At 34.0% G+C, this 27245-nt stretch overlaps 4 protein-coding genes and 1 long non-coding RNA gene across 5 annotated transcripts; 4 read left to right on the top strand and 1 right to left on the bottom strand.

The window, feature by feature from the left end:
* Window positions 1–1949: 1949 nt before the first annotated feature.
* On the top strand, window positions 1950–3588 carry LOC121758238 (lignin-forming anionic peroxidase-like). Its single transcript, XM_042153661.1, has 3 exons — window positions 1950–2354; window positions 2860–3025; window positions 3203–3588. Exons 1-3 carry the CDS (start codon window positions 1959–1961, stop codon window positions 3586–3588), a joined length of 948 nt encoding a protein of 315 aa, XP_042009595.1. The 5' UTR covers window positions 1950–1958.
* Window positions 3589–5783: 2195 nt separating this feature from the next.
* On the top strand, window positions 5784–12787 carry LOC121759552 (phosphoglucomutase, cytoplasmic-like). Its single transcript, XM_042155183.1, has 19 exons — window positions 5784–6012; window positions 6088–6184; window positions 7797–7878; window positions 8612–8667; window positions 9056–9169; window positions 9247–9309; window positions 9703–9822; window positions 9962–10062; window positions 10260–10319; window positions 10425–10524; window positions 10600–10757; window positions 10843–10938; window positions 11131–11194; window positions 11270–11351; window positions 11426–11601; window positions 11696–11772; window positions 12000–12132; window positions 12278–12394; window positions 12511–12787. The coding sequence occupies exons 2-19, from the start codon at window positions 6104–6106 to the stop codon at window positions 12580–12582; spliced, it is 1752 nt and encodes a 583-aa protein (XP_042011117.1). The 5' UTR covers window positions 5784–6012; window positions 6088–6103; the 3' UTR covers window positions 12583–12787.
* Window positions 12788–24375: 11588 nt separating this feature from the next.
* Window positions 24376–25948, top strand: LOC121756843 (dynein light chain, cytoplasmic-like). Its single transcript, XM_042152250.1, has 2 exons — window positions 24376–24851; window positions 25624–25948. The coding sequence occupies exons 1-2, from the start codon at window positions 24453–24455 to the stop codon at window positions 25777–25779; spliced, it is 555 nt and encodes a 184-aa protein (XP_042008184.1). The 5' UTR covers window positions 24376–24452; the 3' UTR covers window positions 25780–25948.
* Window positions 25107–25649, bottom strand: LOC121756844. Its single transcript, XR_006041120.1, has 2 exons — window positions 25509–25649; window positions 25107–25414 (listed from the first exon to the last, which is right to left on the bottom strand). It is a non-coding gene; the product is annotated as an uncharacterized LOC121756844 (long non-coding RNA).
* Window positions 25949–26031: 83 nt separating the features above from the next.
* Window positions 26032–27240, top strand: LOC121756842 (F-box protein SKIP28-like). Its single transcript, XM_042152249.1, has 2 exons — window positions 26032–26418; window positions 26596–27240. The coding sequence occupies exons 1-2, from the start codon at window positions 26104–26106 to the stop codon at window positions 27157–27159; spliced, it is 879 nt and encodes a 292-aa protein (XP_042008183.1). The 5' UTR covers window positions 26032–26103; the 3' UTR covers window positions 27160–27240.
* Window positions 27241–27245: the final 5 nt, after the last annotated feature.

Raw genomic sequence — 27245 nt, 5'->3', positions numbered from 1 at the left:
CAATGGCAGCCGAATTACCATCCGCCGGAAGTGCTGCACATGCAGCCAACATACCAGCCACCGCAGTTCAACCGATCGCTGAGCCCCTGCACGACGTCGCTGCCTGCCATTACCCAGCCACGATCCGGTTCAACGCACCTGCCTCAACAGTCCCGGGAGTTTATTGATTCGGGGCAGCCGCGATATCTCAACAATATAACCAACCTCTTGGTTCGATCGCCCTCTCCTGCCCAACTTGCTGCCGTAAACGATTACAACGAGAACATTGATGATGAAAATATAGCAGCGGAGAACATTGATAATACTCCCACGATGGTATTGAGTGAGGATATTCCCGAAGACATTAACGATGTTTCTAACAATGCTACTCGCAATGATGGTGTTACTCTTGATGTTCTAGACGACGAGCCCTATAAAGAGATTCTTGTGAATGAAAATATGATGCCTCAAGTGCTCGTTGAGGCATATGATGACAAGATTGGTGATGGAATTATTGTTCCAACTCATAGTGAATTGGAGATAAAATATGATATAGAGACTTTGCTTGAGGAGAATGTTGCGGCTATGCGGATATCTATATTCACGTTAAGGGCCTATCTAATAGAATTATTGGAGCAACAAATATTAAGAGCTCAAGATCCCATATAAATATTATGTTCACCAACATAATTGAATCATGGTGTCAGTCTAGCAAGCAAAGTTTGTTCCATTATCGGCACCGACCGTGCACGTTTGATCCAGGAGGGGAGGTCTCGCCAAAGCTTATGTTCACGATGCTCTTCATTGTGTCGTGGTTACCACTTTGAGGACAAGGTGGATTTTAACCGCGGGGGAGTTGATACGAGACATATCTTTCATATCTCCCATATATTAGTAATTAATATCTTTACAATATATTTTGCTTAGTTGGTTAAGATTATATTAGATTTATCTATTTGATGATTCCACATTATAAATATGTGGGAATATTTCATAATTGACAATCAATCAAGAATTAAAATATTTTCACACTCTCTTCTCTTTTTTATCGTGCACAATGCACAAACCCTATTTTTCGACGCCGAAGTGATCGACGGGCAAAAGCTCTCGCGACGTTCGACGCGGAATCTATCGTTGAGGAACTTCTTCCTTAACGGAAATACTCCAGAAAAGAGAAGAAAAAAGCAGCTATTATCATTGTTTTATTTGAAGGCTTGAAATTTCCATGTTTGGATTGGATCAACTTATCTGGTTAGATTTTAATCATAAGATAAGATTGTCGGTATCGTTTAAATTTGAAAAAATGGAAGTGGTTATAAGATGGACTTTTCTGACTGTGTAATTCAAATTAAAACTATGCATGGAGCCCAATTCTTTAATTATTTTACTGCGTAAATATGTGGTAAGCGTCATAATATGCAATTATGCATGTTTCTATTCGAAAAGGGGCCAGGGAATAAACACCAATCATTTACTTGTTTTAGTCCCACTAACATAATATGGAATATTAGTGGTTTCAATACTTTAAATGAATTTAGAGCTGTCAGTCTCTAAGGAATTTCTTTAATATAAAAAATTACTCACATCAATTATTGACTATACATCATATATACCAAAAACGCAAAGATCCAATTGAATCAGAATCAAACGTGGCAAAACTAGTAAACTACAAGATTATAAAAATATATAGTGGGGAAAACAAAATATAATATTTTATTTCTTTTTCATAATTATATCTCAAAGTTATTTTTTGAAACACGTTCAGGTAGCCTAGCGACCTTAATCGAGTATCAATTCGCTAAGCTAGAATTTTTTTTATTCTCTTAATAAAATTGAAAAAATATCATGTCCTATTAAGAAATATTGATGGAATTTGAACACTGGACCATTTCTTCAATATAAGTAAATGCGAAACACCATGTTCAAAATCAACATTCAATATCAATCTTAAATACTATATACTCTTGAAATCTTTAAACATGAAGGTATTTTTCAAACTTATAACTATCATGCTCTTGCTCAATAGTATTGCATGCGAAGCAAAACTATCCACAAAGTTCTACGACGGAAGATGTCCGGACGCCGCCGCCATAATCCACAAATCCATCGAGAAAGCGGTCTCCCGCGAGCCGCGCATGGCGGCGTCCCTCATCCGCCTCCACTTCCACGACTGCTTCGTTCAGGGATGCGATGCTTCCATCTTGCTAGACGAGACCGCTACTATCCAAAGCGAGAAGACGGCAATCCCCAACGCTAACTCCGCTAGAGGATACGACGTGATCGAGGCCGTGAAGCGTGAGATCGAGCACGCCTGCCCTGGCGTTGTCTCGTGCGCTGACATACTCACCCTAGCCGCACGGGACGCCTCTGTCGCCGTAAGTATACAAACTCATCCACGAAAAATAGTTTTGTTTTTTTTTTAATTTTGGTATGTCCATAAAAATTGGTCCCTTCATACTATATTAATTTTTTTACTTTTAATGAGATTGATCTCATTTTCCACTACAACACCTTCAGCTACTTTTTCTTTCTATCTATTTCTTATTATACCAAATTTGCATGAAAACTTATGTCATTTGTGTTGTTCACGATCTAGACCAGGGATGGAGCCAGAAAATAATCTCAAGAGGGGCAAAAATATGTATAGGGAAAGTTTAGAAGAATTAAGAAGGGGCATTTAGTGAATCAAGGATGTAAATTAGCAAAAATCATAGATATGTATATGTATGTAGGAAAATTTGAGGAGGGGCATATGCCCCACCTGCCAATGCATTGGATCCGTCCCTGATCTAGACTATCTCTTGTGGACGGATGTAGTAATTAAGTTAAACGCACAATATTCCCCAATTCAAAATGACATAGAGAGAGAGAGTTGTGCAGGTTGGCGGGCCGTGGTGGAATGTACGGTTGGGAAGAAGAGACTCGACGACGGCCAACCGGTCACAAGCAGAGACCGATCTTCCAAGCCCTTTCGTTGATCTCAACGCGCTCATTCTTGCTTTTGCCATTAAAGGTCTTAATGCTAGAGACATGGTTGCACTATCCGGTGAGACTAATTAATTAATGTACTAAACTTTATTCATCCTAAAATAATAGTCTCAAATTTTCATCTTCATCTGCATCCACCAAAATTAGTCTAATCAATCTAAATTTATTACTCTTTTTTTTTAATCTTTCTTTCTTTTGTACTTCATCCACTTTTATCTAACGGAATAAAATGCAGGGGCCCACACGATAGGGCAAGCCCAGTGCTTCTTATTCCGCGACAGAATATACAGCAATGGCTCAGACGTCGATGCTGGATTCGCAACCACCAGAAGGCGGCGCTGCCCCCGCAACGGAGGCAACGGCAACTTGGCGGCGCTGGATGTAGCGACGCCAGATTTGTTGGACAACAAGTACTTCAAGAACTTGGTTGAACGGAAGGGACTTCTGCAGTCGGACCAAGTGCTTTTCAGTGGGTCCACCGCCGGAATCGTGTCGGAATATACAAAGAAACCGCGAGTATTCGCAGCTGATTTTGGAAAAGCAATGAAGAAGATGGGAGAGATTGAGATCCTCCTAGGTAAGAATGGTATCATAAGGAGGAGGTGCAGCGCCGTCAACTAGTTCATTTCTCATTGAAATCAATAATCGCAAAATGTTTTAAATCCTTGATTTCTAAACATGATTGCTTCTTTAATTTGAGTTGTACGTAACATAATTGGTTCACGACCTATTTCTCTTATTGGGCTTCACTCATTTTTTAAAGTTCCCTTCTTTGTTTATTAGGCCCATACTTGGTCCATTTCAATAAACCGAGATTGAGTAGCGTATTACAAAGCCCATTTCAATTTAAAGTTGAAAAGGATTGATCTTAATTATTTAAGCATGTTATAATTTCATCTCAATTATGTTAACGGACCGGACCTTGTGAGGAAGAACCGGAAGCTACGTCTAGGGCTGAGGAAAATATCGAAAAAATGATATATCGCTCGTATCGTATTGAAAAATATTAAAAAATTATCGATTTTTTTCGATATATCGTAATTTTCGATACGATACGATACCGTATCATAAGTTTTCGATACGATAACGATATAAATTTCCTTATATCGCGATATATCGTTTTATATCGAATATACGATATATATCGATATTTTCGATATATCGTTTTATATCGAATATACGATATATATCGTATATATCGAAACATATTGAAATTCAATACATATTAAAATTTAAAATTATAAATATATATAAATCCATTTAATTGTACTTGGTTGTGTTGTATTTTGATTATGGAGATAAGAACAATATTAATTTTATTGTGTTGAAGTTTTATTAATTTTGTGTGAATTTTAAGTTTTGAAATTATAATTTTCGATATACAGGTATTCGGTACGATATATCGAAACTTTCGATACGATAACGATATGAAATTCTTTCATATCGATATTTTCGATACGATATACGATACAACGTTTTTGATACGATATCTCGTATCGACCCACCCCTAGCTACGTCTGATAAGTGATCGAGGAAGGGGATTGCATCGATTGCATGCACGGACATTAACCTTTCACGATTTTGTGGTGACACACTTCAATTATATTAAAGACCATAAACCTTGCTGGAAAGATATGATACTGCAAGCGATAAAAAAAGATTTGGATGTATTTTAGTGTTCCAATGCTTTTGGACTTTTAGATGACATTTTTATGGTTTGAGAATGTTGGTCATCATTTAAAACCTAGATCTTCCTAATTTTGTAGTTAATCTTTGATCATCTATCAATCTGATTACTACTTTCGGCTATACAATGAGATATCTTTCCTTTTCCATTGTGAAATCATTTCGTTTTTTTTAAATCCAATTAACTACGGAATCATACTAGTAATTTATTAACTCATCATTCGCATTAACTATTTCTATCTTTTATAACAAATGTACAGTAAAACTAAAATATCATGAACGTATTCATATATTGTTCATCTTGTTTACGTTCAATTCTAGTATGTTTTCATCGTCAGATTAACGTTCTAAAAAATTAATCATAAAGACACATAAACTACCTGTATGAAGTACAATTTTCATTTATGTTATCATCAATATAAATAATTACTACTTCTAAACTAATATATATTGGTACTCCCTATAAAGGAATGCTTTTAAATGTATCTGGTCAAAAAGAATTCATCATATGAGTTGCTCAATTATAATGTCATTTGCCCAGCTCAAATAATTAAGAGAACAAATATATTACATTCATTCCTCTCCGAAAAATATGAACATTTTATTTGATACGAGTTTAATGTATATAATTAGTAAATTAATAGAGAAATTAAGAATAAGGTAATAATAGTAAGTTGTAAATAAGATGATTTATAAGGATAATGTATTTAACTATTTCAAAATTATAAAGTTCATGGAGTACTTTTTAGGGATTGACTACTAAACAAATATTCTCTCCGTCCGTGAAATGTTGTTCAGTTTTGTCATTTCGGTGTTGTCCAGTTTGCTTTTATTTTCTATTTTTCGTAAATGGACCCTACTTTCCATCAACTCATTACACCTGTATTCTATTATAAAACTAATAGTATATAAATGTGGGGCATATATTCCATTACCATTTTTCACTCATTTTTCTTTACCTTTCTTAAAATTCATGTCGAGTCAAACATGGATAACATTTTGGGCAAGGAGGGAGTAGGTCAGGATGAAGGGAATAGTAAAAAAAGTGAGGTGCCAAATATGGATAACAAAGAATATCCTGAAAAAAACGAATAATATAGAGGGAAAATGAAAAAGAATTTTAGGTCGACCGACCATGGAACTTCTGATGGGAATAAAGTTGGCGCATGCCTTCAATTTTGTATGGATAATTAGTGATTTAGTGTTATGTAAAGAAGAAGGTGATTGAATATGGCAGTTTGGTTTTGTTAATTTTAGAGTGAGTGAAAAGCGGAGATCTAACCGAGGAGAATGGAAGTATCTAAATAAATACACTTTTTATAACCACCACTTTAGTTCTCCACACGCATCCCTTTCTGCGTAAGCTTCCCTCTCACACATTTTCACAAACACATTGCGATTGCTTGATTCATTTCTGCTGCTGAATTGTTGCAGATTGTTCTGAGCCAAGATGGCGTCGTTTAAGGTTACCCGCGTCCAGACTTCTCCAATTGATGGCCAGAAACCAGGGACTTCTGGTCTCAGGAAGAAGGTTTTGCTTTTGTGTTTTTTTTCCGTTTTTCTGATTCGTGATGATTCTCGTTCTATTCCATGTGGATGCTCATTGTAATTGGAAAGGGCTCTGATCGGATCTATACATTTGCCATTTGCATAAATGTGTGTGTGTTTATTTGGTGACATCGTTGTCTGGATAGGTGTTCTGGTATTTGCATGTTCTGCTTTTATAAAAAGTTGTTTAATCAGTCGACATTTAATCGGTGGGGGGCTATTGTCTAGTGTGATTGTGGAAATGTGCTATAGATCTGATAGGTCTTATGTAAGTGATCGTAATGTTTGAGCTGTAAATAAGCAAATAAATAAAAAATCTGTCTTTGTCCATATGCCAAGGTGTGATAAGTCTATATTTTGAGTTCCCAAATTCAATCAGTGAAGAATCAGGGCTAGGGAACTGATCTGGTGGAAGGCATGGTTTTGCAATTTATGAAACAGATCATAGCGAAGTATCTAGAAACGTCACCAGATGACCTCCCCTGCCTACGCATGAAACATGAAATTTCTTCTGATAGATTTGAAACCAGAATATGCTAATTTTGCTTCGATTATCATTAACTAAATTTGCAAAATATTAGATTCAGGAACGTGGATGCCTTGTTTTAAAAGGTAAATTGGCCCTGTAAATAGGATAATTTTGCTTAATCACATAGTATTTGCTAGGTGCTCTAGAAGCACAAACATGATTCCTTGACTTCTGCCAGTGAGGCCTAAGCCTAATGCATAGGATGCTGTGTCTGTGTAGAAACTCAGATAACTTGCCTGATATGTTTTTCCATGTATTTTTTTAATCTTAAGACTCAGTAGTCAGTAGGTGTCTTAGGACAAGATTAACATATTAATAAGTTGGCATGTTAAAAGGGAAGGACATCTAGATTGTCTCTTTCTCTTTCGCAACAGAAAGATTGAGAAAGCTCTACGTGTTGGCATTACAGTTTTAGGATGTCTGAAAGATTTGAATGTTTACGATGTCAATTTTTCATTTCTTCCAAATAACTTGAGTTCTTCTTGAATCTGAACTGATATGTAAATACTAAATCTTAAATTTCTTTTATTTTGATTTATGAGAAATCACGATATTGACATATTTGTATAAAGTTGAATTTTCTCCACTTTCTGAGATTCGATTTTTGTAACCTGCCTTACTTCTATTCATTTCTTGAAACTAAATAATGAACAAACTTTTCAAATGCGAATTCTCATGACTATATTTTCCGACTCATTATCCAGATACATTATCATTTTCACATTAAAGGGTTTTCCTCTCAGAATTCTGAGTGAAATGAAAGTGAATGCAGGCATCATGACATCAATCTTGCATGAAATGGAGAAAGTCTTGTTTTTGAAATATAAAAACAATATTTCGTTGTTACCCATGCTCTTCTTGTACCAAGAACTATTATATATCCTTTCAAACAGGTTACAATGTGCTTTCCTTATGTGGAAAATATCTTTAACGTGGTCATGCAAATAATTTCTGAATTTTGCAGAATGGGCCTGTGCACATTTATATGTTCTTAGTGGCTTAGAAGCTTTGCAATATTGTTTCCTGTAGTTGATTCTGATTTAACTTTTTGGAATGCATGGTTCAGGTGAAGGTATTCGTGCAACCCCATTACTTGCAAAATTTTGTCCAAGCTACTTTTAATGCCCTTGGAGCTGATAAAATGAAAGGTATATGTTTTAGCATTTTCATGCTCTTGGTTTTATCTAGTAGATAATTGAGATGCTCTCTCACTTCCTGATATGGTCTAATTCCGAAATAAAGATGTACAACTTAATCTTTGATATGATACAAGCAATATTAAGATGGACTAAAGCACACATAATTTATATGCACAAATTACAAAAGTACCTGTGTGTTTGCTTCAAAAAACTCGCATGTTCCAACTTTTATGCAAGATATAGAGAAATCGTAGCTTTGTTATCAATTATCATACCGTGTAATGATACTCTTGATATTAGTCTTGACATTGTACATCTGTATGCATAATATTTGAAACTTTTCTATATAAAGTATCCACTAGTCACTTATAGTTTGCTTGATAATGTCTATGCCACCCTCAGAAGTTTTCAATTGGTAACAATTATAGAATTTATTAGCTTTTGAGATTGATGCTCATGGAACCAAACCATCTACTGAAGGTTATGTCATTTGTGAGAAGTGAGAACCATCTGATTGGATGTCTTAGTATTTAATAGTTGGTGTAGATTTCCATGTACGTCACTACGTCTTTAAACTGATTCTTTATATTTGTTGTTATCGGAATACATTGCCGTGATTTGTAAAGTGAGACATTCTAATCTTGAAAAACAGGCTACATTTTTGTGATTCCCTAATAGATACACCAGCTCTAGTTTTCTCTTTTCCTGTCAAATGTTATTGTTCTTGCTGAAAACTCTTCAGGTGCTACACTTGTTGTCTCTGGTGATGGTCGCTACTATTCGAAGGATGCTATCCAGGTCAGATACCTTGTCACTTGATGATACCGTCATCATTGCTAGGTTCATTAGGGTGTAAAATATGTGCTTGTTCATATTAGCCTTGTAAAAATACAGGAAAATAAGTGAGACTGAGTATTTGAAAGTGATCAAGAAAGTAGTTCGTTAGGTGAAAACTATTTATTTATTGCTCTACATTGTTTGGAATTTGGATGATGGACCTCAACCCTAATTGCTGGACACATAAAGTGTTATAGACTCATAGTAATAAAATTAGCAACAATAAGTATTAAGTAACGTAGGTGGTCTTCAGTTTTGGACTTTCTAGACCTCACTATTGACCCTATGCTTTCTGTTTTGTTTGATCTCAAATATGGTAATAAGTACTAAGAAGTTGTTCCATTGGCAGATCATCATCAAAATGGCAGCTGCAAATGGAGTAAGGCGTATCTGGGTTGGTCAAAACGGGTTGCTGTCTACTCCTGCTGTTTCCGCTGTTATACGTGAAAGAGTAGGCGCTGATGTGAGTACTGACCTTTACTTCCTTAGTAAAATCTTAAATAATGGAACTTTAAACCTTTTCATCTTGAACTTTCTCAGGGCTCCAAGGCAAATGGGGCATTTATACTTACAGCAAGCCACAACCCAGGGGGCCCAAATGAGGTGTGCGCCCGAATTACTTCTTTTCTCCTCTCCTCTGTTCGTCATTATGGGTGTGCTTGTATATGTTCTGCTCCAGTACATCATTGAGTCAGTTTCATTGTGTAGTGATTATGCTTCCACGTCTATCTTTTCTAACAACATCTTTTATTTTTTTATTTTTTTTGGCATCAAGGTCTGTAAGGAACATGTTACCTGGACATTTTTTTTCAGTATCTTCGATTCAATGAATTATCTGTATACATTTACCAGAGAATGATCTGGTCAAGGAAAATATCTTCAGAAGAATACTTCCCTCCTTTCTTTCTTTCTTTCTTGCCTAGGTGGACATGTTATGCTAAAACCAGCTCCTTAAATCAGAATTAAATTCCCTATCCGTCTTCTTTTGTTTGCTAGGATTTCGGGATCAAATACAACATGGAAAATGGTGGACCTGCACCAGAAGGAATCACTGACAAGATCTATTCAAACACCACCACGATTAAGGAGTACTTGATTGCCGAAGGCCTACCTGATGTATGATTAGTTTCATGGGACAGCACATACACGCACTCACACACATATGTATGCATGCATCATATTATGCGCCACATAAGCACACTTGTGGTGGGATCGTCTTTTTTTTTTCCCTACCAATTTTTAAATGAAACTGCAGGTGGACATCTCCATAATTGGATTAAGCAACTTTACTGGTCCAGATGGGCAGTTTGATGTTGATGTTTTTGATTCAGCAAGTGACTACGTCAAATTGATGAAGTATGTATCCCAATAGGAATAGCATATAACTCATTTTCCAATTAAGTATATTTCCCTTGAAAGGAATGACTAGTGCTCAACAGGGTTTTGGCCAACTTTATTAAATAGTAGTGCTACACGACTTTTCTGTCCAATTTAGTGCTGTGCATTTTCTCACTAAGCTGTACTTCACTTTTATCTAACTCATTGCTTTGCAGGTCTATTTTTGATTTCCAGTCTATCAAGAATTTATTGTCATCTTCAAAATTCACTTTCTGGTATTCCTGTCTCCAAATTTCATCCTATTTTTTAAAAGAATTTCAAAGTGATTTGTTTGGATGAGGCCTATTCTGATTGCATAATCTATGCTTTACAAATTCTAGCTATGATGCACTTCATGGCGTTGCTGGAGCTTATGCCAAACGTATATTTGTCGAAGAGCTAGGGGCAAAGGAAAGTTCTTTGCTTAATTGTGTACCCAAGGTAAATTTTTTATTCAAGAAGTTTGTATTTATAGTATTGTTTTTCTGACGTGATTTTTAACTGTCTGTTCTACAGGAAGATTTTGGTGGAGGACATCCTGATCCTAATTTGACATATGCAAAAGAACTAGTAGCTCGTATGGGATTGAGTAAGTCAGGCAACAATGAGGACCCACCAGAGTTTGGTGCGGCTGCTGATGGTGATGCCGACCGCAATATGGTTCTTGGAAAAAGGCTGGTTTAAAAATTTTATACTGATTTTGAACAACATTTTTTTACTTATTGTTCTTATTCTGAATCAGCCTTATTTTAATTTCAGGTTCTTTGTTACTCCATCTGATTCTGTTGCTATTATAGCTGCAAATGCTGTACAGGCGATACCCTACTTTTCTGGTGGTCTAAAAGGAGTTGCAAGGTACTGATCCTGCTTTCGCTTTTCCTGAACATTTTCTCTTTGATGCTCTTAGTTGACACATGTTCTCCAATGTATCTTCTATTCTCCATTAATGTTTTACAAGATACTAGCCATTCATACCTCAATTATATTGTTCTAAATTTATATTATGTACTAGTAGATAAATCTAATATGATCCATTGTTCTCCTCAGGAGCATGCCCACATCAGCTGCTCTTGATGTTGTAGCTAAGAACTTGAATCTGAAATTCTTTGAGGTACTATGTGATATGAATATTTGTAAAATAGTCATGCATTGTTTTAGAGGTCTACTAATTTTTATCTCCATAAAGGTGCCAACTGGATGGAAATTCTTTGGCAACCTAATGGATGCTGGAATGTGTTCAGTTTGTGGTGAAGAAAGTTTTGGAACTGGTAGGATCTATTTTGCATACAGAACCATTGTAGGAAGCAATGTGGTTGAACATTTTTATAATATTCATAAACAGGCTCTGACCACATACGTGAGAAAGATGGAATATGGGCTGTGTTGGCTTGGCTAGCTATTATAGCCTATAAGAACAAAGACAATCTCGGGGGAGATAAACTTGTTACTGTTGAAGACATTGTGCGCCAACATTGGTCCACATATGGGCGTCACTATTACACTCGATATGACTATGAGGTGTGGATGCATGATATAGTTTTACCTCTCTTATAGCGCTTATTGCTTTGAGAAATGTGTTTATTAATTCTTTTTTTTTTCCTATGCAATGAAGAATGTTGATTCTGGTGGTGCCAAGCAACTGATGGATTATTTGGTCAAGCTGCAATCGAACCTAACTGAAGTCAACAAGTAAGCCTCTTGCCTTTTCCATTCTCCCCTTTCTATTTGAGGGAAGTAAAGCTGCTCTCATACTTCTCTGCCACAATAAGAATTTAGTTGCAAGTAAAAGAAAGATCAAACTACTTGGTTTTGACTGCTAACTTGTAGCTTGCGATTGATTTAAGTGAGAAATGAGAATCTATTCTGCCACTTCAGTAGTTTTATTCTGTTTTAATTATAAACATATTTTTGAACAGCATTGTAAAGGGAATCCGGTCAGATGTCTCAAAAGTTGTCAATGCTGATGAATTTGAGTACAAGGATCCCGTTGATGGTTCCATTTCAAAGCATCAGGGAATCAGATACCTATTTGAAGATGGATCTCGATTAGTAAGTTACTCTGTCAAAAAATCTGTACACAGTTTCAGGAAGTTACAATTTAACTTCTTAATTATCTCGTGAACTTAATATGTTTAAGATACGGTATTAGAACCACTTGAAAGTACTTGAGTAATATATGCTAACAATTCACCAGGTTTTCCGACTCTCGGGAACTGGTTCGGAAGGTGCTACTATCCGTCTCTACATAGAGCAGTACGAGAAGGATCCATCCAAGATTGGGAGGGAATCTCAAGACGCACTGGCTCCTCTAGTAAGTACTGGATTATAAAATTGTTTGATGCTACTTATTTATTCAATCCCACCGTTACTCCTCTACGATGCAAACCAAGACGCACAAACTCAACTGTTTGTATTCTTCCTATACAGGTTGAGGTTGCTCTTAAGCTTTCTAAGATGCAAGAGTACACTAGCCGATCTGCTCCCACTGTGATTACATAGATGCTGCAGACACAGTGGTGAAGAGTTTGTTTGTATCTCGATATCGTTTGTTGACATAATTTTGTTGAGAAAAATAAGCAATGCAATAACTCTACCAGTGAGGCATTATATACACAGGCATGAAACCATGTAATGAACATGGTCTGTGTTACCTTGTTATGAGGGTTATGGATTTGATTATATTGTCACCCACATTATTTTGGTATCTGCTTTGTGTTAAAGTAAGAAGGTTTTATTCTGAATCGGAACATAATATTCATATGGTTTATAAAGTTTACCAAATAAGGCAAACTTGTGAATCATGGCTGGTTTCAGTTAAAATGCATTGAATAGATGTATGTTTTTATAATACACTCCCTCGTCCACCAATACAAGAGCATTTTGACTGGGCACGAGTTTTAAAAAATATACTCCTAGTAGAAAGTGAGTTTAAAAGATTAGTGGAAGGTAAGTCTTACTTTTATATATTTCTTTAGTCTGTCATTAGGAGTCCTAATTCACTTTTACTATAAAAGGCAGATAGACTTCATTTTTTAGGGGCTCATTCCATTTATATTATATTATACAACTAATACTATATAAAAATGGATCTCACATTTCATTATCTTTTCTCATTCACTTTCCGTTACATTTCTTAAAACACGTGTCGAACTCAAATGTGACTCTTAATGGTGGATGAAGGGAGTATTAGTTTTATAATTAAATATGAGTGAGATAAAGTTAATGGAATGTGACTAAAAATAGTGAAAAAGCAAATGAGAAGTTTATTGGAGCATATACAAAGTCAATTTAAAATGTTTGCTACGAGACACTAAATATTAGTGTATGAATTAGATGAATGAGTATATGATGACTCGATCTAAAACATAAAATATTTGATTACGCAATAAGAAAATTTAATGAGTATGAAATGGATAGTCCCTCCATCCACGAAAAATAGAGCACTTTGTGAATGACACGAATTTTAATGTAGAATTGGTAAAGTAAAAGAGAACGGAAAAAAGTAAGAAAGAAGTAGTGTTAGTGGAATGTGAGGTCCATATTATTAGTAAGAGAAAAGGAAAAAAAGTAAGAGAGAAGTAGTGCTAGTGGAATGTGGGGTCCATATTATTTGAATGTGGCTATTTTTCATGGACAACTAAAAATGGTAAATGTGGCATATTTTTTGTGGACGGAGGGAGTACCATTTAAAATAAGAAATTGTAAGAAATATCGAGGAATAAAATCTAAACAAAGCTATTAGTCTCTAAAATCATATACTAAAATATTGAAGTTGAAATCAATATCTTTTATATAGGCAAATATAAATCAAAAGCCTAAACAAAAAAAGTTGGATCATGGCTCCACATCCACAGGCACAGCCTTGTGAGCAAAGGTTTCGAGTCTTGCGAGCGCAATGCTGGTGGCCTCCTTGACCTGTTCCACCGGCCGAAAACGTCCGCCTTGAGCGCGGTGTCAGAGACGGCCTCTAAGCTCATCCATATGTTCTCGTTGTCCAACTGGTAGCGCAGCTCCTCCCCGGTCCCCGACAGCCGCTGCATCTGCTTCACCGAGTCCCGCATACTCCGGCTCCAGCTGGGCTTGCCGGGTGAGGTTCTCCACGTACGCGGATATGAACTTGGAGCGGCTCTGGCTGACGATGATTGACACCTTCGCCAACTGAGCGAGGTCCTTATTCACCACATTAGCGTAACGCTTTAGTGATGGGTAGCACAGCTTCAGGTACCATGTGTCCTTGCAATTCGAGGGCGGCGGCCGTGAGAAAGAGGGATAATATTGTTAGGAAAATAAAACGTAGAGATCTCATGGTTGGCTTTTTGAGAGTGTGGTTATTCAATGGTATTGGCATTGTTGGTTTGGGAGTTTATATAGAGAGGCAACCAAGGGTTCTAAATGGCGAGTATGCCCTTTGTATATGGGACATAACGTGGTTGATTCTTGTTTCATAGTAGTATATATGATTGACATAATTTTTCCTTTTTTTTTGTAAATTTCCTTATTAATAGAATTTTTCAATTTACTTAATCACCTTCAATTCCATACTATTAATTAAGGAAGAGATAATAATTAGTGGAGTAGTATTTCCTTAATAGTATAAAATACTCATCTCTAAAAGTTACTTTAAAAAAATATTCACATTTTGAATATTTAATTAAAAAAGAATAGAAGCTAAGAAAGATAAAAAGACATGCAAAAGGAAAATAATACCAAAATAAAAAGACATTTCAAAAGAAAAAAAATAATAGCACAATATGTTTAGGAGGGACAAATTTACAAGAATAGCCAAGGACAGACCCACTACTGTCGTTGGTTCATATATGTATGATAAAAAAGTTGGCATTAATAAATTCTTAAATATTATTCAAAGCAAAAGGAAATTTGAATATTTTGTAAAGTCAAAACATACTTAACATATCTGTGTAGGAATGAGTATTGAGTTAACTACTAAGATATTAATAAATGTCAAAATAAAATCTAATGCACATATTTATATATTTCTGATAACATACATAACGCATAATGAGAGAATACATGTTTCAAACAATGATTTTTCGATAATATGCATAAATGCATAATAAAACTCAATTCTCTTGGCTCAAATAATGAATATATGTTTCAGACAATAATTTTCAATATCATCTACTCCATATTATATTATTATTATTATTTGAATCCCTTAATAACAATATAAGAATTGACAACATTTTAAATTTGATAGATATAGAGAGGGATGCGATCAATTGCTAACTCAACTTTAATTACTAACTATAACTAATTTTAAATTATAAGATTAGTAGAGATCTAGTGGTCTACAAATTGGCACGTATAATTTCGTTTTATTATTATTTAAGTTTAAAAGGTAACAAAACTACCAAAATTAGGGTTTTTGATCAAAAGGTCAATATAGTGTATTAAACATATCAATACGATTCATTGAATATGTCAACACAATTTAGCATTGACATTTTATATGTATTATATTGGTGTATTATGATAGTTATATTGACATTGAACTGCTACCCAAAAAATATGAAAATTCAAGATTTTTTTTCAAATTTTGATATCGGAACATATGCAAGTGAGATCTCGTTAGAATCCTTAGAAAATTATCTTTATTTTGATATAAGTTGTATAAAAAATAATTAAAATTGATATAGTTATAATTATTTAAAGTTTTTGGATGTTTTTTGAAAGTTCGTTATAACTAACTTGTGGTCAATTGAGATAAATACCCCTAATTGACATTTTTATGTGCATTGTATTGATATTTATGGATGGATAATCTTGTGCCTTGATTTCATGATCCAATGTCTATCATTTAGTTATAGTTACCAATTTAGGGTAGTTAGCAATATAACACACCCCTAGATAGAGAGGCGTGATCAATTACTAAATCATTTATTAATGGTTAACTATAATTAATTTAAGATAGATTATACCCCCACCATTCCATAGTAGTAGAGACGTTTCTTTTTGTCACAGGATTTAAGAAAAATTGTGTTAAGTAGGTTAGGTAAAGAAAGAGTAAAGTAGAAAATGAAAAAGGTAGAGAGGTAAAGAGAGAGTAAGGTAAGTGAGAAGAAATTTGTTGACTTTTCTAAAAAAAGAAATAACTCCACTATTATGGAACGTACGAAAATGGAAAAATGACTCTACTACTATGAAACGGAGGGAGTATGATTTTAGATATTTAATGATTTATAAATTGTCATTTGCAATTTTATTTTTTATTTTTAAAAATTAAAAAGATAAAAAAAACTATCAAATTTAGAGTTTAGGAACACACTGTCAATATAGTGTATTGAATATATCAACACGAAGACATGACAATATCAACACAAATTCATATTAATGTTGGACAAGGTTTTTACTTTATTCCAATAGGACTTCAAATGTTTCTGCACATACTTCATTCAAATAGTTTATTACATCATTCCATGTGCTTATTACACCATTAATTTCGGGATTGTCACAGTGTCGACCAGATGGCCATAACGTCTCGGTCCGCCGACTCCTGTCGAGAGAACGAATGAAGACGAGACTGATCACGGCGTTGGTGTGCTTGGAGTCGATTCACAGCAGTGACCTGAGGGTGCTGCAGCGGTGGTGATAGACATTGCAGAGAGAAAGAACAGAACGCGACGGCGAAACTGCATGTACATACTGGAATGAAGTAATAATCCTACTGGAATAAAGTAAAAACCTACTGGAATGAATTAATATATTCTGGAATGAAGTTATATCCTCCTAATATGTTATGACTTATTTGTCGTGGAGCGAAGTGGAATAGGCTTGTGATGAAGGCGGAAATAATTTATACATTTGCGCATCTCATCCATAAAAACTAGATCTAAAATTTGGTCTAGTTCTGCGGTTCTGCAACAAAGAGTGGATTTGCATATAATAAAACTCAATATATACCAGATTTAAAAGTAAATTTTAAAAATATATTTTTGATATAATAATATAATCTCATTAATAAAACTATACTAATTTTAAAAGGTATATACAAAATAAGCATGAATTTAATACTACATAAAACGAAGATGTACAGTACAAAAGAGTTTTGCATCAAATAGGAAAGATTGAACAATAGTACTCTATAAGATAAAATGAATTAATTCAATATATACATGCAAAATGATTATGCATAAAATAGGAAAGATTGTACATGAGTTCGAAAGGAAGATTTATTTGTAACTGGTTTATCTATTATAGGGAAAATTGTAACTAATTTATCTATTGAATATAGCTCAAGATCGTTGCTAATTGGTAAGGAGAATGGAAAAATCAATGTCCTCAATTATAATAGGATACGTTATTGTAATTTATCTCTATCAATTATTTTAATTTAAGAGTCGTAGTTTGTTTGTGAATTCAAAATTAAAAATAATTTGAATGCCATAATTATAGGGATAGATTGTAGTAACTGATTTATCTATTAATAATTTATAAGGATAGATTGAAACTGAATTAGATATAGCGCAATATTGTTGCTAATTAACGCGGAAAATGAAAAAAATTAATATACTCATATATTATACTTTGAATAAAGATAAATTAACAAAAATTGTATAAACAAAATGCCCTTAAAATTTTGAACCGGTTTTTTGTTTGAACCGGTTTACTTAATAACTAATATCCATATACTTAATTATCCTTTTTGTTATATTTGTAAAGTGAAATCACTATTAAATTAGATGGACTATATATGGAAATATAACATTATGGATGATCACTGCAAATCACTATTTTAATAATTAGTATAATAAATTGAGGTAAAATAAATTTTGGTAGCCGATTAGTAGTCTTGCATTATATAGTTTGCCTAGTTATATATTTTATTCCATTTACTTGGAGTTCTCATTTTAGTACATTACTTGCAATTATATCTTATTTAGGGTGTAATTATTTCTGATTCTTATATTGCACTCAAACAATCCTAAATTAATTTCTTATAGAAATTTATGATTTAAAAAATATAATTTGGTGCAAATAATTATGATTGTTTAAATTAAAAAAATATTTAATTTAAAATTTAAAAATTAAGTATATATGCATGTAGTCATTTTAATAATTTGGAATTTTAAAAATTATTTAATAATAAAATATTTGAATGTAAATGTCTATGATATTTTGTTCGATGATAACACTAAGAAATTAATAATAAAAATTGAAAATGAATGACTATGATATTTTGTTTGGTGATAACACTAAGAAATTAGGTATTTATATGATGTTTATAATTTAAAATTTTAAAATTATTTAATAATAAAATAAATCGATGTTAACGACTATGATTAGATTGTTAGATTATAACACTAAGAAATTAAGTATACATCCATGTAGTCGTTTTTTTTAACTTTGAATTTTAACAATTATTTAATAATTAAAAAATTAAATGCGAAATACTAATAGTATTTCTTTGGATGATAACACTAAAAATTGAAGTATATACGATGTAGTATTTTTTATAACTCAAAATTTTAAAATTATTTAAAAATAAAATAATTGGACGTGAATAACTATGATTATCTTATTTGATGATAACACTAAAATTAAGTACATATGCATAGGTCTAATAGTCGTTTATAACTTGAAATTTTAAAATAACTCCTATTTTATAACTAAACAATATGATGTGAATGATTATGCTATTTCGTTTGATAATAACACTAAGAAATGAAGTACATAGCATGTAATCATTTTTATAAACAAAAAATTTAAAAATCATTTAATAATAAAATAATTAGATATGATTGACTGATGATTTCATTTGATAATAACACTTAGGGGTGAGCAAAAAAACCGGAAACCGAATATCCGAACCGAACCAAACCGAAATTTTGAAATTCGGTTTTTTGGTTCGGTTCGGTTTTGAAAATACAAAAATTCCGGTTTTTCGGTTCGGTCGGTTCGGTTCGGGCGAAGAAAAAAATCGAAAAACCGAATAACCGAATTATATATATATATATATTCTATTAATTTAATATATTATATTATATATAATATATAGTATATTCTTTTAATAAATTCTACTATATTATATATATTATATGTATTATTAATTTTATATTATATATATAAATATTCTATTAGTATATATATAAATATTCTATTAGTATATATAAAATAAAATAAATCACACACACATATATATATTAATATTATATTTATTTTTTCAGTTTTTTCGGTTTTGTTCGGGTTTTTCGGTTTTTTAAGTTCGGTTTTCAGTTTTTCGGTTTTGGTTTTTCGGTTTTTGGGTTCGGTTCGGTTTGGATTTTGAACTAAATTCGGTTTTTCGATTTTGGTTCGGTTTTGACAAAAAACCGAACCGAAACCCGAATGCACACCCCTAATAACACTAAGAAATTAAGTATATTACCTATAGTCGTTATTGTAACTTAGAATTTTAAGAATGATTTAATAATAAAATATTTTGATGTGAAATACTATTATTTTTTTGGATGATACTAACACTAAAAATTTAGTATAGATGTACGTAAACATTTTTTTTTATAATTTATGAATTTAAAAATTATTAATAAGAAAATAATTGGATGTGAATCACTATGGTTATTTCATCAGATGATAACACTAAAAAATTAATTATATATGCATGTCGGCGTTTTAATAACTTAAAATTTTAATAATTATTTAATAATAAAATAATTAGATGCAAAATATTTTATTATTTCATCAGGCGATAACACTATGTAAGTAAGTATAATCATGTAGTAATTTTTATAACTGAAATTTAAAAATTATTTATTAATAAAATTGGATGTGAATTAGTACTATGATTATTTTGTTTGATGGTAACATAGAGAAATTAAGTATATATGCATGTAGTTATTTTTATAATTTAGAAAGTTAAAAAATATTTGATAATATAATATTTGGATGTGAATGACTATGATTATTTTGTTGAATTATAACAATAAGAAATTAAATCTACTACAACTTAAAATTTTAAGAATTATTTAATAGATAAAATAATTAAATGTGAAATACTAATATTATTTCATAACACTAAGAAATTTAATATGTATGATATAGTTATTTTTTATAATTAGAAGAAATTATGCAACCAGTGTATGTTATCTACCGAATTGATTGCATAGATGTAGTAAATCATTTCATAAATGTATAAATGTTGATTATGGAAAATTTAATTTTTCCTAAATGAAAAGGGAAGGGTAATCATGTAATGCATTAAATTAATTAATCATCATAAATATATTGTAATTGTAGAATACCTAAAATATCCAATTTTGTACATACAAGTTTTGTTAATTTATCACTACTCTTATACTCTGTCCCAGTTTAAGAGTCCTATTTTGTCATTTCTATGCATCCCAATTTAAGTCTCATTTAGAATTTACCATATTTAGACATAAAATTTAACTTCATTGTTGATGAAATTTACACCCAAATGCTATTACTTTCATAAAAACAAAACAAAACAAAATCCTAAACATACAAAAAGTCAAAAGGATCCCGCTTTCCACTATCTCACTTCAATTATTACACACTCCAACAACAACTACATCACTTCAATTATTACACACTCCAACAATTTATTAAAACTCGTGCCCTAACTAAATTGCACTCCTAAACTGGGACGGATGGAGTGCTTTATAATATAAAGTAAGAGAGAAGTTGTTGAAAACTTTCATTTTTAAAATGTGCTCTATTTTTCGTGGACAACCAAAAATGGCAAATATGCTCTATTTTTCATGGACGGAGAGAGTATATAAACTTTGTCACAACTAAATTGATTTGTATTCAATTTTTTTTTAAGAAATACTGAAAAATAAAATCTGAATAAGGCTATTAATCCCTAAAATCAGTAGAATACTGAATTTCAACTCCATATCTGTTATGACTTATGTAGGCAATTTTCAATAAAAAAACCTAAATAAAAAGGTGGATCATGGCAGCACAGGCCCAGCCTTGTCAACAAGGGTTGCGACGAAGGCGAGCGCAATGCTGGTGGCCTCCTTGACTTGTACGTCCGGCTTGAGCGCGGTGTCGGAGACGGCCTCTAAGCGGTCAGTGCAATCTTCCTGGAAGGTGCGCGCGGCGCTGATCCACGTCAGCACGTTGTACAACTGGTAGCGCAGCTCCTCCCCGTTAGCTGCTTCACCGAGTCCCGCATTTTCCGCTCCGCTTGATCGAAATAGCTGATGCAGTCGCTCGCGGCTCTGGCTGGGCGTGCCGGGTGAGGTTCTCCAAGTACGGGGACATGAGCTTGGAGCGGCTGAGGCTGACGCCTATTGAGACCTTCACCAACCGAGACAGGTCCTTCTTCACCACATTGGCGTAACGCTTCAGTGATTGGTAGCACACCTCCGGGTACAGTGTGTGTTCGCAATTCGCGCGGATGAATTCCGCATTCGATGCGGGAGCGGGAGCCGGGGCTGGGGAGGACGCAGCGTAGGCGGGAGTGAGAAAGAGGGATAATATTGTTACGGATAATATTGTTACGAAAATTAAACGTAGACTCATGCTTGGCTTTTTGTGTGTGTTATTGGTAATGCCATTGGTAGTATTGTTGGTTTGGAAGTTTATATAGAGAAAGTATGAATATTTTGTATAGTGAAAGTATGCCCTTAATAGTATAGTCAAAGTATGAATATTTTGTTTCGGAATCCTTCAAAAATACTCCAAATTTTTGTTTTGTTTTGTAATTTCCTTATTAATAGAATTTTTCAATTTACTTAATCACCTTCAATTCCATATTAATTAAGGAAGAGATAATAATTAGTAGTATTTCCTTAATAGTATAAAATACTCATCTCTAAAAGTAACTTTCAAAAAATATTCACATTTCGAATATTTAATTAAAAAATAGGAAAGAAGCTAAGAAAGATAATAGTGCAAAAAAAATGCAAAAGAACAATAATACAAAAATAAAAACACATACTCCCTCCGTCTCTAATAATTTGTCACCATTTGACCCCGACACGAGTTTTAACAAATGTAATAGAAAGTGGGTTGAAAAAGTTAGTGGGATGTGGGGTCTACTACCAAAAATGATAAAAGTGAAATGTGACAAATTTTTAGGGACATACTAAATTGGAAATAAGTGACAAATTTTCAAAGACGGAGGGAGTAGCTATTTTACAATAACTGCACAGTGCAGCGGCAAAAACGGCGACCCACCGGGTTCGCGTGCAAACGAACCCAGCAACCCTGCCGGAAAATAGTATGAAAATGCGAAAAGAGTCAACTGGTCGCTGGGTTCGCATGCAAACGAACCGGACAACCCTCTGGGATCGTCTGCCTCCTCATTAACGCGCTGAAATTGAACCCTAGGTATATACATACCTAAGGGCGACGCAGAAAATTGTTATAGTAGGGGCTATATATTCTAAATTTTGGATGAGATAATAATTTTTCTATATTTTTTTGTTTTGATAGGGGCTTTTGCACTTTATTTTACACAAAGTACCAACAAAATCATAATATTATATAACTACAATAATTAAAAAAAATACTCCTTAGTTACATGTGTGTCCGCCCATAACACACCTAGGGAACACCTTCCAACTCATCTTTTCACGCTCCCACACTCCAAAACTCAAATTTTCACATTGGAAATAAAGAACGAGCAGATGACGAGTATTCATCGCAAGATTGAAAATGAGTTCTCCAATCCCTCCAAACAAATTCTAGGAGTTTATATGTTTTAGTTTAATCTATAAGATGAGAAATTGAGATTTTAATTTCACACGCACCAATACTAAAAATAAATTTCACACACACCAATACCTATTTATACATAAATGGAGCATGTAATATTTTTAATTTAAGATCACCCATTAATGATCTTCACAATTTAAGAATAAAAATTTATTCACATTTACTTTATTTTCATCGTACAAAAGGTTGAAACCCCAACCCTAAAGGTCCTACACATCCCGGTCCGACAGTATTATGAGGGGTGTTAAATTAGGGTACACAGTGACCTGCTAATGGGAAGGGCCTAACTGACTGTCTGCCAGAAGCCCACCTCCCAAGGCCTCATACTTGTGCCCGAGAGGTGTTGCAACTACACGACAGTAATGAGATTTGATCTTTGACCAATCATATAAATCTGCCTCTCCGGAATCAACCGAGCTACTCCCGCGGACATACTTTATTTTCATATGTATTTATAGTTCTGCCATCCATTTTTTTAACTATATGTACTATCCATCCCTCTCGCAACTTTCTATTTCTCATATCATAGCTGCCGTAGCTATTTTCGATGACGTTGACACCAGAAAAACTAAAATATTGTTAACAAAAATTTAGATTCCATTGTTTATCCCTTAGACTCCGCCACTTGATCACATTGTCTCGGTTTATCTTTAATTTAAAGTATGTTTAATAGGGTAGATAATTCATTCAGAAATAAAATTTTATGAATAAAATAGCATTTTGTTCATAAAATTCCATTCTTAGATGAGTTATATAAATCATTTAGTTTTAATTCACGACAATTCAACATTTCTATTTTGATGCGCACTTTTGCAAAATATAGTTTCCGAGTGAAAAAAAAGAAGAGAAAAAGGGAATCTAGTTTTAAAAAGGTGGACATATATGACGAAGCCCCGTCAGCTAGTAGCCTAGTTATCTACCCGTGATTGTCGATTGCTTTTGTCTCCAAATTTTCCACTTCTTCATTACATTCTTCTTTCTTCTACTCAACTTTTGTGCAAATATATTTAGAATTATTTTTCTCCTCGCTGATGTGTTGTAGGTCCTTTGGGAGCCATGTTCTTTATATTTATGTCTAAAGGCATTCGCTTATTTATAACCTCCCCATTTTCTCCATATATATTATATGACAAAAAGGTATTCAATTTAATATTGCCTCTATCTAGTACATTCATTTCTTTTCGCTACTTAATTTAAGGAAATAATGTTTAGTTAGTTAAATGTTAAAAAAGTTACATTAGAAAATAATGTTCATTTCTTTTCTCCAAGATTCAATCCGTTACATTAGTTTTTCGTACGAAAAAAAGTTAAAAAACACCCGATGTTTTTGGACAAACAATTTATATTATACAGTTATCCAATCTATTTTTGACCAATAATTTTATCCTTAAATAACAATAACTAAACTTGATGGAGTATGGAGTATATTTTAGCAATAACAAATCTACACAAAACTGATTTTCACAGCAGCACCAATATGGAGACCAGTCTTCAACTCTTCATCCCTCCTTTTGTATTCCAATAACACCCTCGCCAACCATAAATAATTTAATTTTAGAAGCACTTGTTTTCCTACAAAGCACCAAAATTAATGTACACCCAAATTATGTCATTGTATTCGAGGTTCTTGTTTGCACATTGCAGCAACCGATTTCCTTTACATGTCTTTTTCTTACATAAACACAAAACACCTTCTTCCAACTTTCTCTTTCTTGGACAACTATACCAAATCCCAATCAATCAATACTCCCTCTCTCTCTAAAAGCTTTGACTGGCAGAATATAGATGAAAACATCATTATCATCAGGTTGAAAATCGAGATGCAGGGAGCTGAAGAAGAGCTGGAGAGGAGAAGCAAGTTCTTGAACAGTTTGATACAGAAGAAGAAGAAGAATGCGGCTGAGCAGAAACAGAACCATGATCGCATGAATGTGCGAGTCAGGGCTTCGGATATGCCTCTTCCTCTGCAAAATCACGCCTTTAAAACTTGTACACACATTCTTGATTCCATGGCTTCTGTCAAGCTCGACAGCAAACGCCTTGCTCTTTCCCTCAAAAAGGTCCCTTTTTTTATCAGTTTCTTTGTTGTTTTCTAACTTGTAATGTTGGTGTAACTTTTTCCCATCTAAAAAGAATGATTTTTTCCGTAAAGGGTTCTGATTTTGTGAAAAAATTCAGAATAATTTATTGGGCTTATGAATGATAATGTGTAGTGTTCAGGAGGTGGAGTGACATTTCTTTCTTTTCACCATTAATTTTTTCTAGGAAAAGCTTGGATAATGAGTTCAATGTTGAATAATGAAAACTTGGAAATGTATAGAAAAGGAAGGTGGTGATATTTGAGATGTGTGATGGTAACAGAATACATTTACATTCTATGATGATATCATTAAAAGCCCTAGCAATCAGTTCTCAATTCAGCAACATGAATGCTTCCTATGGTAATCAACTTTTTGAATAAAAAATCAGTAGTAATATAGGAAGAAACTTAGTTTGAAAAAATCAGGATACAAGAAGGATCTAGTATTTCTCTATGCATTTTCTAAATTAGGGGGTCAGTTCATAGCAAATTCTGAGCTTGTGTATTTGTACTACAAACCCACTCTGTGCTTGTGGAATTGATCTGTTTCATAAAGTAAAAGATTCAGCAGAATGCAGATAATAATAAGGTTAATAGACAGATAGATTTCCCCTCTATATCAAGGTAGATAACTCACGCTATTTCTTGTATTGGCAGCTTGTTTATGTGGATCAGACCTGATATAATTCATATGCATCGAGGTTATTAGTACTCCTTAGAGTAGATATGACGAGCATTTGTGGTATTTGTAGGAGTTCGACTCAACATATGGCCCGGCTTGGCATTGCATTGTTGGAACCAGCTTCGGCTCATATGTGACACATTCCCTCGGAGGCTTCTTGTATTTCTCCATTGATAAAGTGTACGTTCTTCTCTTCAAGACCGCCGTGGAGCCTTTGGAACAATGATCCACCATTTCTTGTTAGTGATAGAAAATGTTGTTGGTTTGTGGAGGAAAAAGAAGAGGGAAAATGATGAGAAGAAAATCACAAAAGGACTTGGTTTTGGTTGAATGTAGTGTGATTCATGGTTTGTTGAACATGGTAATGGAAGTTGCTAGATGCATTTGATTTTTAACCACCTCTATTTCCTTATTTTGTCACTATAAAATAAATAGATAAAAATAAATATCTATGATAAGAAACAAGTGGTCACAATTCATCTCGCACAAATTTAAGCTTAATTTCAACTTCTCCATTTAATTATTTTCTCAAAGAAGAAAGAAAGTGACAATGGCAGACCTCGAAGGAGAAGGATCATCACCAAATGAAGCAATGTTTTTTGCCTTGTCTTATCTTCCTCTGTTTGAGCTATTGACCATGGCTCGAGTTTGCACATCATTCAGAGATGCCATACAGAATGACACGCTTCCGTGGCTGAAAATCGTTGTCGATCGCCCCCTCAACAGCCGCCTCTCCAATGATCGTCTCCTGGAAGTTGCTTCTGTGGCGAAAGGCCGGCTACAAGCTCTTGTTCTCATCAATTGTCTCAACATCACAGACTATGGCCTCTTGACAGTTATCCACCATAATCCTCATATCACCAAGGTATATATATATATATCCACTTTCTGTGTCATATCATATCTACTTCACCATCATCATGTTGCTCCTCCCAACTTTCTGTTCAATCAACATGAAAACCAAGTGTATATTTGAGGATATGTGATGGATAAGAAATGGTTGGATGACATTCATTCCTTCATAATTATCATATATTGGCAGCTTCATGTGCCAGGATGCACAAGTTTATCACCAGGAGGTGTGGTGAGAGCAGTGCAGCTTCTCACAAAAGACAACCACAGACTGAGAAGCCTCAAGATCAGCGGCATCTACGGCATCAGGCCAGAAGACCTGCATACACTACGCGGTCTAATCGACCATAACACGATACAACAGAAGAAAAACAAGACCTTCTACCACCTTCACGGGTTAGAGAGTGATGACTATCCTTGTATTGATGTCGATTTATGCCCAAAGTGCGGTGACGTGAGAATGGTTTTCGACTGCCCCCGACTTCTCTGCAGACAGCAGCAGAGGCACGGGGAATGCAGAGGGTGCAGCTCGTGCATAATGAGGTGCATTGAGTGTGGCGTGTGCATGAAAGGCATTGATCAAGAAGTTGAGGCAGCTGCCTGTGCAGATGCACTGTGTTTGGAGTGTTGGCTGAAGCTGCCAAAATGCAATTTCTGCAACAAGCCCTACTGCAGCCTACATACTGACCAGCAACATACACTTTCAGGCTCAGCAGAATTTATCTGTGCTACTTGTCACTCAAAATTCAATTGAGAACCACAAAAACCCCAATTCATGAATCATTCACAAACTTGATGTTTTGTTACACAAATGAATGAATTAATATTATATCTACCACT

This window comes from Salvia splendens, chromosome 12, assembly GCF_004379255.2.
Source record: "Salvia splendens isolate huo1 chromosome 12, SspV2, whole genome shotgun sequence".
Classification (NCBI taxonomy): Eukaryota; Viridiplantae; Streptophyta; class Magnoliopsida; order Lamiales; family Lamiaceae; genus Salvia; species Salvia splendens.
This window is presented reverse-complemented; position numbering and strand designations above follow the sequence as displayed.

What these genes read in the sequence shown, in the direction of transcription:
- LOC121758238 (XM_042153661.1), top strand. Translation starts at nt 1,959, where the DNA reads ATGAAGGTATTTTTCAAACTTATAACTATCATGCTCTTGCTCAATAGT. An exon ending in CACGGGACGCCTCTGTCGCC is followed by an intron (nt 2,355 to 2,859) that starts GTAAGTATACAA and finishes AGAGTTGTGCAG; the next exon opens with GTTGGCGGGCCGTGGTGGAA. An exon ending in AGACATGGTTGCACTATCCG is followed by an intron (nt 3,026 to 3,202) that starts GTGAGACTAATT and finishes AATAAAATGCAG; the next exon opens with GGGCCCACACGATAGGGCAA.
- LOC121759552 (XM_042155183.1), top strand. Translation starts at nt 6,104, where the DNA reads ATGGCGTCGTTTAAGGTTACCCGCGTCCAGACTTCTCCAATTGATGGC. An exon ending in TTGCCGAAGGCCTACCTGAT is followed by an intron (nt 9,823 to 9,961) that starts GTATGATTAGTT and finishes ATGAAACTGCAG; the next exon opens with GTGGACATCTCCATAATTGG. An exon ending in AAGACGCACTGGCTCCTCTA is followed by an intron (nt 12,395 to 12,510) that starts GTAAGTACTGGA and finishes CTTCCTATACAG; the next exon opens with GTTGAGGTTGCTCTTAAGCT.
- LOC121756842 (XM_042152249.1), top strand. Translation starts at nt 26,104, where the DNA reads ATGGCAGACCTCGAAGGAGAAGGATCATCACCAAATGAAGCAATGTTT. An exon ending in ATAATCCTCATATCACCAAG is followed by an intron (nt 26,419 to 26,595) that starts GTATATATATAT and finishes ATATATTGGCAG; the next exon opens with CTTCATGTGCCAGGATGCAC.
- LOC121756843 (XM_042152250.1), top strand. Translation starts at nt 24,453, where the DNA reads ATGTCTTTTTCTTACATAAACACAAAACACCTTCTTCCAACTTTCTCT. An exon ending in TTGCTCTTTCCCTCAAAAAG is followed by an intron (nt 24,852 to 25,623) that starts GTCCCTTTTTTT and finishes TGGTATTTGTAG; the next exon opens with GAGTTCGACTCAACATATGG.